The sequence below is a fragment of the Mobula hypostoma genome, chromosome 7 (assembly GCF_963921235.1).
Source record: "Mobula hypostoma chromosome 7, sMobHyp1.1, whole genome shotgun sequence".
Taxonomy (NCBI): domain Eukaryota; kingdom Metazoa; phylum Chordata; class Chondrichthyes; order Myliobatiformes; family Myliobatidae; genus Mobula; species Mobula hypostoma.
The window spans coordinates 135,957,524-135,970,306 of NC_086103.1; the positions used below are offsets into that span (position 1 = coordinate 135,957,524).

General features: G+C 37.6%; 1 protein-coding gene across 5 annotated transcripts in view; it reads left to right on the forward strand.

Annotated features, from left to right (window-relative positions):
* The window catches only part of dync2h1 (dynein cytoplasmic 2 heavy chain 1), a 493,185-nt gene that overhangs the window by 232,845 nt on the left and 247,557 nt on the right, over positions 1-12,783 (forward strand). For all 5 annotated transcript variants that reach the window (XM_063054085.1, XM_063054084.1, XM_063054086.1 and 2 more), the window contains 4 exons: positions 721-862; positions 6,472-6,581; positions 8,759-8,857; positions 10,998-11,121. In XM_063054085.1, the coding sequence (XP_062910155.1) occupies positions 721-862; positions 6,472-6,581; positions 8,759-8,857; positions 10,998-11,121 (475 nt within the window). The remainder of the gene's footprint in view (positions 1-720; positions 863-6,471; positions 6,582-8,758; positions 8,858-10,997; positions 11,122-12,783) is intronic.

Consider the following 12,783-nt stretch of genomic DNA (forward strand, 5'->3'; position numbering starts at 1 on the left):
CTGATTCCGGTATATTTACATTAAAATGCTCAATATGTTTTTATGAAGTGCAAAGACTTAACCTATTTTACACCTACTGCCCACTAGTCTAATCATTGTCTTTACTGCATCATCCATCTATGGCAGATTCTTCATTCCTCATTTTCTCTGGACAGGAATGATCTGCTCTTTTTATAGAACTTTTTCATTATGACATTGTTTGCATTCTTTAATGCATTTCTCAAAAGAGAGGAATGTGTTAATTTTATAAAGATATTTAAATATAGAGTAAATTTGTCATGGTTTTGCAAGCAGATTCAAAATAGATGCCCTTCTGTTCATTACAGGCAGAGGATTCAGTTTGGATTCTTAATAAAGCTTATTATCTTTGGTAAAACTATGTTTAAGGTGTAAACATATTTATTGCAGACAGTTGAAAGAAAGTAAGTTCCTCATCTTAACTACACTTAATCTAAATTCTATCATAATCTGTTGAAAAATATTAACTTGATGGATGTAAAATTTGCTCTTGGGTTCAGCAATAACTTTTTTGAAGATGGAATCTTAGCATTACATGGTATTGAATTTCATAAAACATAATTTCTCTAGATTTGATAGCTAACTGGTCTCACTTTTGTTTTAACTATTCTTATCTTTGATCAAGATCATTGAGTTTTTACCTTAAATAAGGGAAAATATAGTCAATCAATTTTCAGTGTTTTTACATCTTTATTTTTGCAGGTTGCAGAGATCACAGAAGAGTTAAATACTTTGCCAAAGAGGGCACAACTGGCTGCTGCTTTTATCACCTACCTGTCTGCAGCTCCAGAGGATCAGAGAAAAGCCAGTTTGGAGGAATGGATGAAATTGTCAGGCCTTCAAAGTGAATATCATATATATTATGAATTTATCAGATAACTTTGGATATGAGAGGGAAGGATTAGATTGATCTTGGAATAGGTTAAAAGGTTGATGTAACGTGGCGGGCTGAAGGGCCACCTCAGTAGACGTCGTATTATGTATAGGGAGTACCTAATAAAAATAACCACTGAGTGTGTACTCATGGTCTTCTGCTGCTGTGGCCCATCCAGTTCAAGTTTTAATATGTTGTGAGTTTAGAGATGCTCCTCTGCACACCTCTGTTGTAACAAGTGCTTCTTTGAGTTACTGTCACCTTCCTGTCATATTGAACCAGTCTGGCCATTCTCCTTTGACCACTTTTATGAACAAGACATTTTCACCCATAGAACTGCTGCTAACTGGATGCTTTTTGTTTTTCACACCATTCTCTGTAAACTCCAGAAACCATGGTGCATGATAATTCCAGGAGATCAGCAGATTCTCAGATACCCAAGGCACCCCACCTGGCACCAGCGATCGTTCCACGGTCAAATCACTTAGATCACATTTCCTCCCCATTCTGGTATTTGGTTGGTGATGTCTGCATGCTGTTATCCATTGAGTTCCTGCCAAATGATTGACTGAGTAGATATTCGCATAATACCTTCCAGCAGGCTGCAATCATCACGAGAAGTCATTTGTTGGTGAGGCAGTGCAAGGTTTCTAAAGAGCTCAGGGCCTTTTGGAACTTTTTGGTGGGCTGCAATCATAATGCTCTCTTAGGTACTCAGCAGGGACCATTAAAAATGTGAGGTGAAAACAGAGCGGTCACTGTTAGAGTGGACAGTATTAGAGTGACCAGGGTTTAGCTCAACAGGCTTCAGTGAGAACAGTCACAAGCTAGAGCATAAGATTTCAGGGTACATGATGGTCTCCTTGATAACTATATTTGCAGGAAGCACATTCAACTGCAGCTCCTGACTGACAATGTCAAGAAACTAGAGCTGGAGGGGGATGTACTCAGGATCATCTGGAAGGCTGAAAACCTGATAGATGATGATGATATGGTAGCTGGGTGCCCACCAGAAGAAGTAAGAGAAGTAAGCAGTCAGTGCAGGGTTCCTCTATAGTCATTCCTCTCAGCAATGTATACCCCTCTGGATACTACTGGGGGGATGGTGGTGGGGGGTGGTGGGAAGGAATGACAGCAGCAGCAGCCAGGCCAGTGGGACAGGGCTGGCTCTTTGGCTCAGCCGGAAAGGGTAAATTCAGGCAGAGCAATTGTGATCGAAGACTCATTACTTAGGGGAACTGACAGGAGATTCTGTGGCTGCAAGAAACACCAAGATGGTGTGTTGCTTCTCAGGTGCTCGGCTCCAGAAGTTGCTGCAGAAAATTCTCAAGAGGGAGGGTGAGCAGCCAGAGGTCGTGGTGTACATTAGCACCAATGACGCAAGAGGGTCGAGGTCCTGTGCAGTAAGTATTAGGGAAGAGGCTAAAGAACAGGACCTCCAAGGTTGTCATCTCTGGATTACTCCCGGTACCACGTACTAGTCAGGGCAGGAATATGATGATAGCACAGATGAATGAGTGGCTGAGGAAGTGGTGCAAGGGGCAGGGTTTCAGATTTCTGGACAATCTTCGGGGGGAAGTATGACCTGTACAAAATGGGCAGGTTACACCTGAACCCGAGGGGGCCAATATCCTTGTTGCCAGGTTTGCCAGAGCTGTTGGGGAGCGTTCATACTAATTTTTCAGGGGATTGGGAACCAAGGTGATAGGGCTGAGGATGCAGCAGTTGGTATACAAGTCAATGCATTGTGGAGTGAGACTGAGGAAAGACAGGCAGATGATCAGGCAAAATCACACAGCAGGATGAGTTGAAGTTTAACATGGGGGCAAGCTCAAAAAAGGTGACAAATACAGGACTGAAACTATTCTATTTGAATGCACAGTGTACAGAATAAGGCAAGTGATCAAGTGATCTTGTGGCACAGTTAGAGATTGGCAGGTATGACATTGTGGGCATCACTGAGTCGTGGCTGAAAGAAGATGATAGTTGGGAGCATAGTTTCCCAGGATACACGCTGTATCAAAAAGGACAGGCAGGCAGGCAGGCACAGGGGATTGGGTGGCTCTGTTGGTAAAAAAAATGAAATGAAATCCTTGGAAAGAGGTGATGTAGGATCAGAAGATGTAGTATCCTTGTGGGTAGAGTTAAGAAACTGCTGGAGTAAAAAGACACTGATGGGACTTATAAAGGCCTCTGAACAGTACTCAAGATGTGGAATATAAAATTACAGTGGAAACAGAAAAGGCTTGTAATCAGAACAAGTTTACAATAGTCATGAGAATTTCAATATGCAGGTAGATTGGGAAAATCAAGCAAGTGCTGTATCTCAAGAAAGGGAATTTGTAGAAGCCAATGGATGACTTTTTTAGAGCAGCTTGTGGTTGAGCCCACTAAGGGAAAGGCTGTTGTAAGGGCACGCTATCAGGAATGACAGCAGAACAGCAGTGGCTAAAGTTTCTGGGGGTATAAGATAGATACAACCCAAAGATGAAGTATTCTAAAGGGAGGATGAGGCAACTGTGGCTGACAAGGGAAGTCAATGACAGCATAAAAGCAAAAGAGAGGGTACATATAACACAGCAAAAAATAGTGGGAAGTTAAGAGGATTGGGAAGCTTTTAAAAACCAACAGAAGGCAACTAAAAAAGCCCCAAGGAGAGAAAAGATGAAATATCAAGTCAAGTCAAGTCATTTTCTATTGTCATTTCGACCATAACTGCTGGTAAAGTACACAGTAAAAACGAGGCAACGTTTTTCAGGACCATGGTGCTACATGAAACAATACAAAAACTACACTGAACTACATAAGAACAACACAGAAACTACACTAGCTAGCTAATAATATAAAAAAAATACCAAAAGTATTTTTCAGATGTATAAAGAGTAAAAGAGAGGTGAGAGTGGATATCAGACTGCTGGAAAATGACGTGGGAGAGGTAGTAATGGAGGAAGAAGAAATAGCAGACTAACTTAATAAGCATTTTGCATCCATCTTCATTGTGGAAGATGCTAGCAGTATGCCAGAAATTTGAGAAAGTCGGTGGCAGAATTGAATGTAGTCACTATTACTAAGGAGAAGCTGAAAGGTCTGAAGGTAGGAAAGTCACCTGGACCAGATGGACTACACCCTAGGTTTCTGAAAGAGGTGGCTGAAAAGATTGTGTAGGCATTAGTAATGATCTTTGAAGAATCACTAGATTCTGGAATGGTTCCAGAGGATTGTAAAATTGCAAGCGCCACTACACTCTTCAAGGAGGGAGGGAGGCAGAAGAAAAGATATCATAGGCCAGTTAGCTTGACTTCTGTGGTAAGGAAATGTTGGAATTCATTATTAAGGATGAGGTTCCAGGATATTTGGAGGCACATGATGAAGAAGTCCTAAGTCAGCATAGTTTTCTTGGAGGGAAATCTTATTTGACAAACCTATTGGAATTTTTTGAGGAAATAGCAGACAGGATAGACAAAGAAGAGTCAGTGGTTGTTGTTTTCTTGGATTTTCAGAAGGCCTTTCACAAGTTGCTACACATGAGGCTGTTTAACAAGATGTGAACCCATGGTATTACAAGAAAGGTACTTGCATGGATAGAAAATTGGGTATCCATCAGGAGACAAGGAGTGGGAATAAAGGAGGTCTATTCTGCTTGGCTGCCGGTGACTAATGGTGTTCTGCAGGGGTTGGTACTGGGGCTGCTTCTTTTCATATTGTAAGTGTTGTGTGTAGGTCTTGGGTACATGGAGTGGAAAGGAGTTTGTAAATCTGGCAGGAGCAAATTATGTTGAGAATGGCAAGGGTAAAGCACCGTGCGAGGGGTGTGGAACAGGAGGCAGAGAAGCAATGCCAGGGCAGGAGGTTGGCGTTGTGCCCTGAGATACAAGGCAAGATCATTTGATTCCAAACAACTGGAGTTTAGAAGAATAATGAGAGATTTCATTGAATCTTATTGAATATTGAAAGGTTGAGATACAGTAGATAAGGAGAGGATATTTCCTGTAGTAGATTATTTAGGACCAGATGGCACAGCGTCAGAATAGAGGGACATTGATTTAGAACAGAGATGAGGAAGAATTTCTTTAGCCAGAGGGTACTGAATCTGTGGAATTCATCGCCACGGACGACTGTGGAGGCCTACTCATTGAGTATATTTAAAGTGGAGTGTGATAGTCGGGATGTCCAATTTTATGGCGAAAATACAGGAGAATGATTTTGAGAAGAGTAATAAATCAGCCATGATGGAATGGCAGAGCAGACTCAAAGGGTCAAATAGCCTAATTCTGCTGCTATGTCTAGTGACCTTGTGGTCTTATTAAAAAGCAAGTGTGCAGGTGTACCTAATACAGTGGCCACTGAGTGTGTATTCCATGCTGTTGAAACATATTGCTTCCCTTCCTCTTTTGAAATACTCATGAGACATTTCATTATATAATGCATAAAATAATATTCCAGAATCTAGAGTAAGTAGAATCAATTGCTTGAGGCAGTTTTTTGTATCAACTTGTACTGACATTTTCAGACAGTGATATTAGAACATTGGCTCACAAATTGCAATAATGAAGCACAAGTTAGAAAGATTTTATTCCTTAAAGAGTAGTTTATGAGTTAAACAATGAGAAATTATTGATTGTCATCAACAATTTTTTTTCTATGGTTAGGTGCATAATATGCAGTTATCCTGAACACAGATGTAAATAGAATTTTATATAATATAATATGGATACATGGCACACAAGACCTGTCATATTCAAAACTAAATACGAAAATGTTGACACTTTGCATTTCTACACAGCAGGTGCTTAAGTAACAGTTAAAATTATTAGCTGTTGCTGATTTTGTTTGCTCTTCTGTGTAGCAGTTTCTTCATAAGTTTAGCTCATTCAACTTTTAGCTATCATTAACTGTGGTGGGCCCAATTAAGAAGTATATATGAGAAACTGTTGACAATGGTATCTAAAATCATAAATACTTTTGATGGAGTAAAGAAGAAAAAATATATATTGTGAAAGAGAAGCCTATAATCAGAATACATAGGTGTGAGTTGATTGTTAAAGTAAACTGAGGTAAAATAAAAGAAAGACCTGTATTTATATAATACAATATTTTGAGGAGATATTTTCCAGATTAGGGAAAGGTAAGGATGATGTGATGACTTGGAAAGCTTACCCAACGAGCAAATGTTGAGATTTTAGCCGTTCATGCATCATTTACTTACAAGTTGAAATTAAATAGATTTGCCAATTATGTACAGAATGCAACACTTTTCAAAGATCAATCTTTAGAAAACTAAGGTACCAAATGTAAGCAATCATTTATTTCTTCCTCTTTATTTCTTTGACTGTGAATAGCTCTGAGATTCAGAATAATAGATATATGACAAAGAATAGGATCTGGTATTAGCAATGTATTTGTTGTTGGAATTGATAGAACATCTTCAGTTGAGTATAAAACACAGAAGGTTGGAGGGTGATGAAAATAGACATCTTATTATGGTTGTGCGAGTGTGGGGCAGGATGGGAGGCTAGACTATTTAAAATATGTAATAAACCACAGCCTGCATTTCAGTGCCTTTTTATTTGTTTGAATAGAGTTTGATCTACGTCGATTCCTCTGCACTGAAAGTGAGCAATTGATTTGGAAGAGTGAAGGATTACCTTCTGATGACTTGTCCATAGAGAATGCTCTTGTAATTTTACAGGTAGTTTAACACACTTATTTCATGATTACAAGCATTAGAATGTTATATAGTTATTCGATGATATCATTTTGAATTTAATGTTATATGTAAAAGAAGGAACAAGAGATTGGGAATGCCCGCAGTTTACTAATTAAAACCCTTCAGCTTGTTGTACTCTTGTATATTATTCAAATATTCTTTGCTGTTGTGTTTCTCGTTTTCCAGTCAGCGAAATCTGCTGGCATCTGTTTCTATAAGGGTTCACATTCACATTCAATTATTCTACTGTTGTGTGCATACTAAAGATCTACATTTTATGAAGATTATTGAATTTATACTAATAACTAAACTTGTTAGCTTTGTCAATCACAAAGAACAAAAGGGAGAGAATCTTGAACTTTTTATTACTTTTCTGTTAATTAAATAGTTAGGCAAGTAAAATTTTAAACCATTCAAGACAGCAGAAGTCAGATGGGTGATACTTTGGAATATAGACTACAGTTTACATTTACGTCATTCATTATAGTTAACTAACTGAGGTGCTAGGTGTATGCCTTACCTTAATGGGACCTCAGTTTCATTTTTTATGTGAAGCATAACAAACCATTGTCCCATATCTGTGTAGATGCCTTTGTTTATGTATGCACTGAACTTGATCTATACCAATAATTCTGTATTTCAGCAATTCTTTTCCATTTCTTTCATTGTGAATAATTGCAACACACATGAAATGCTGGAGGAACTCTGTAGGCCAGGCAGCACCTATGGAAAGGAGTTTTGATGAGGGATCTTGGACCGAAGCGTCAACTGTTTACTCTCTTCTATAGATGCTGCTTGGCTGGCTGAGTTCCTCCAGCATTTTGTGTGCGTTGCTTTGGATTTCCATCATTGCAAATTTTCTCATGTTTGTGTTAGTAATTGCAAATGCAGCTACAGTAATTTATATATAATTTAAATCTTTAGTGTGCATAAACAGATGAATGATTGACCTTAGAATGAGATGTAGTAGAGGTGAATGTTCAAATATTTCACTCATGAGTAAACATTAAATGCAATACAATGTTGAAGTTACCATGGTTTTTCTACAGAGAAGGCAGGGTTTTATTTACTCATTGTTAGATGTTGCTGGCAAGGTCAGCAGGTATTTCTCATTCCTAATTACCCCTACAAAAGTGGTGGCAAACCATTGTTTCTGTAGTCCTCTGGATGAATTTGCACATGTAGAGTTGTTGAGGAGGGAGTTCTGGGATTTATGCCTCATGATGATGAAGGAATACTAATATATTTCCAAGTTAGCATGGTGTATGACTTGGTGAGTTGAAACTATCATGTTAGATTGTATAAGATTTGTAAAACATTCCATAGTTTCTGAATTATTAGTAATCTTTAAGTATGAACAAATTAGTTATGTTATTTCTACAGTACTGTGCCAAAGTCTTAGGTACATGTAAACAAAATTCTGTAAAGCAAAGATGCTTTCAAAATTAATGAAATAAAGTGCTTGTAAATATAAAAAAAATTACTATAAAGAACAGTAAACATTACAAAACTAAAATTAATATTTGTTGTAACTACCCTTTGCCTTTCAAACTTCATCAATTCTCTTGCATGTCATGCAGTTTTATAAGAAAATAGGCTTGTAGGTTGTTCCAAGCATCTTGGAGAACTTACCATAATTCTTCAGACTTTGGTTGTCTTGCTTGCTTCTGCCTCTCTAGGTAATCCCAGACAGGCTTGATGATGTTGAGAGCAGGGCTCTTTTCAAGCCATACCATCTGAAACCATATAAGAAATCTAGGGTGCCCAAAACTTTTGCATAATACTGTATATTTCATTGTACTAATTACATCATATGTAAGCTCGTGTAGATAATCTTAATTAGAAAGATGTTAAATTAATAAAATTAATGATCAATTTTAGTTCTGTTCATTGGGCTTCACTGAGATCTTAAATAAAAAATATAACTCAAGGGTGTGTAATTTACCAAGCAAATTACTTGTCAGTGAATATATTTATTAATAAAAAAAAACCATTAGTTGTATCTTCTATTTCCACTTTCAATTTTGATAGTTGCCACCCTGAAAGTACAAGAAAATAATGGAGATATCTTTGATGTATTAAATGTGTTCAAAATACTTACTTTTTACTTCCTTTTGTAAAATAAATTTCTGATTGCAGTACTGTTTTTCTTTTCTCAGAGTAAAGTATATCCATTTTTAATAGATCCCTCTTCACGTGCCACTGAGTGGTTAAAGCAGCACATGAAAGAGGCACGTTTGGAAGTTATAAACCAACAGGTATTAATTCTTGGAACAATTACAGTTAATCCTTTAATAGAGCATATAAAAGTAGAATAACCATGTTTGGATCATAAAAGTAACTCAAGAACATTAGATTTCATTCCTATTTTTTAAATGATAGCTTTTGCTAATGAAAGCTGCCATTTGATGTTAGAGAAAGAGTCAAGAAGTCATATTGCAGTTGTATAAAACTTTCATCAAGTAACCTATATTAATCCCATTTCCCAGCACTTTACCGATAGGTTTCCGTGCCATGAAATTACAAAGGCTCATCTAAATATTTCTTAAGGTTTATGAGAGTACCTGTCTCCATCAGCCCCTCAGTTATTTGGGGTTTTAGCCATCTTATAAGTGAAAAAAAAATCTTTCTCAAATCCCCTCGAAATTTTCTGGTCCTTTCTTTAAATCTTTGCTTTCTGATCTTAGATACCCTGCTAACGGGAAATGTTTCTCATTATTTACCCTATTTGTGCTCCTCATAGTTTTATAAACCTCAGTCAGGTTCTCCTTTCACACTGCTCTGCTACAAATAGCATAAACCTAGCCTAAATGGTCTCTCGCCATAGCTGAAATATTCCAACCCATGCAGTGTCCAAGTCTATTTCAAAGCCTTTCTGTCAACAATAAGTCTTTTACCATCTACCGAACCATTTCCTGGAGATTTTTGTAAGTATAGAAACAGCTATAGAAAATTGGACAAATAATTAACTAGCTACAAGGATTACATTTGGTGAATTTTGCACCACAAATGTGCATGTGTGTCAGGGATGAAGGCTTGCAGCTGGAAGGATCATTATAGCTGCTAAGTCACATGCTTTTGTAGGGAAGCTATTACAATACACTGTGGGGGGTGGGGAATAAGGAATCACAGCTATCTTGACAATCTTGACTTTAGTGTCCCTTTCTCATCTGGGCAGATGTAATTTGTTGAAATTTCATTTACGTTTGTATTTGCTTGATAATTCTTCCCTAGATTGACCTGACAGCAGCTAACTAGATGGGATGCCTTCATGTCATGAGAATCACTTTTGCCATAATACTGTTTGGTAGGATTTCTAGGTGTTCTCAATAAAGGTCGTTTGGGTCCACTTCCGCTTGGGAATGGGGCGATTTCAGACTAGCTTTGCACTAACTGTAGTTAAAGAGGGAACCATAAAATGCCAGGGGAAATGAATCAGGCAACACACATCAAAGTTGCTGGTGAATGCAGCAGGCCAGGCAGCATCTGTAGGAAGAGGTGCAGTCGACGTTTCAGGCCGAGACCCTTCGTCAGGACTATTACATTTACAGTTAGTCCTGACGAAGGGTCTCGGCCTGAGACGTCGACTGCACCTCTTCCTACAGATGCTGCTTGGCCTGCTGCGTTCACCAGCAACTTTGATGTGTGTTGCTTGAATTTCCAGCATCTGCAGAATTCCTGTTGTTTGTAAGGGGAAATGAATTGTTGCTGTTGATGCTTGTTCAAAATATTCAAAACCTGGGATCATCTCAATCTGCTTATAACTGATAATTGGAATATGTAAGTAAATGTGAAAGCTGTGAAATTGTCTTTGCCCTATCTAGTGATGGGGATAGTACTGTGCAGATTTGAATATTGATGTAATTCTGAAAAGAATTTTACTGTGAAATCTGATTACCACACAAGCTTTTATGTATCTGATTTAAATTGTCAAGCTTGATTATTGACAAATATTTTTCACGTCATTTTACTGAAAAGTTTTTTGGTTCTTCTATTGATTGAAAAGACCATGTCCTTTCTAATGAATATGTTTTTAATGCCAGTTTCTTGATTAGCAATTCACAAATAAAGTAAGTTACTGATGTTTCTCCTTTATGTACAGTACTGTGCAAAAGTCTTGGCACAGAGCTAGGGTGCCTAAGACTTTTGCACAATGCTGTAATTTTATGTATTACACTATACTGCTGCCACAAAAAAACAAATTTCATGACATATGTGAGTGATGATAACCCTCCTCTGCTACTGTCCCATAGCCCCCCAGCACTCCACCATTCCCAACATCCTTTGCTCCGGCCAGATTTACAAACTCACTTTCCACTCTACGTTGACAAATACACTACCGTACAAAAGTCTCTGCTATTAAATAGTTAATTGTTTTTCTGTATATTACCTGCACAGGACTCTAACTTCACCACAGCAGTAGAACTGGCAGTACGTTTTGGGAAGACACTGATTATACAAGAGATGGATGGTGTTGAGGCAGTACTATACCCACTGCTGAGAAAGGATCTTATAGCTCAGGGTGAGTGTTTGACCTGCTTTTAGAGATTGTTTTGTTTGTTCGATTCATCAAACTAAAAGTAATGTTAAAATAAGACAGTTTACATTCAGGCCAAAGACCCTTGATAAGATTTACTGATTGACGTGAAGAATTAGCTGTTATCATGTTCTATGATGCTGCTTGACATGCTAAGCTTTTCCAAATTTCTGCTTTTATTTCGGATTTTCAGTGTTCGGGATTATTGAGGAGTTAGGGAATTATGAGAATATATCATATACTGTATTAATTCAAATAAGAGCCAGTCTTCAGTTCCTAATGTAAATTGCAAGCAGTAATTGGTTTGAAGTTAAAAGGAATCCTTTGCAAATAAATAATACAGGAGAACAGGCAGGCCCACAAAGGGGGCTGGCTGGTCAGAGATATGGTTTGCAAAGTTGAGTGACCATGAGATGTTCTCATGCATCAGCTAAACGTTATATGTTAATTGGCCTGCGTCACCAGGGAACTATGGGCTTAAGTAATTTGCTCCATTGTAAATAAGTAAGATTGCAGACCAGACTGATATTATTACTTAGCACATAAAATAGCTGCTCTATCAATAGTTGTAAGATTTATGTACTCAGAGAATCAGCCCTCACAACACTAATCTTGGGCATCTGGCTATTTGTCCTCAGTAGTTTTTAGATTATCCATGTGATTTTGTTTGTCCCAGCAAAGGTGTCTGAGGTGTCTCATCAATTATAATGTGCTTCCACTGTAAATATGTACCTCAAAGAAACCATTTGTCAGACACTAAATATTGACGTAAATGATGTTATTGTAACAATGGAAATTGTATTGAACCACCTGTTGTATCTTTGATCTTAAGGGTATAAGAATGTGGGGCACTCTACTGAGAGGGTTTCCAATGTAGTGTCTGTTTATTTTGTTGATTAGAAATTTCCATATCCACCAACTTAGTCACAGGTACAACATCCCACATCTGCATATTTATGATTTTTGAATAAAATATTACAATAATTTCAGGAGGGCTGAGGGAAATTTAGTCCACTTTTGGGAAGGAAGGGAAGTTCTAACTGACAAATGAGGTGAGCATAAAGGGGCCATGGAATTGTTTCCATCTCAGATTATAAGACCAACAATTTCATAGGTATTGTGCGTAGCTTAAATATTATCTATTTATAACTTGCAGTCTACCTAATATTGTTGAATTTTTGTGTAAGCTATACATAGTTTAAATATATAATCTGTGATATTGTGCAAAATTATTCACGGACAAAAAGATGCTTCACTTGTCCTATGTTTTCCTGCAGTGTCTCAGTGTCTTTGCTCGTGTATTGTTTTTCTAGTAATGCAGAAAGCAAACACTGCAGATGCTGGAGATCTGAAATAAAAATGCAAAATGTTGGAAGTATTCATTAGATCAAGCAGCATCTCTGAAGTGAGAAACAGTTGTTTCAGGTCAAAGACCCTTTGTCAAAACTGGGAAAGAGAGATAATTTTTTTGATTTGCAGAACTAGAAAAACATATCCTAGCAAAGATAAAGAACTAATTAAAGGCATATTTGGGCCTTTTTTGTATACATGCAAAATAACCTAAGGGAACAGACTGCAAAATCTTTCAACCGGTAGTGCATCATATAAACTAATGTGAATCAAAACTCTTTAAAAAGAAATACCACA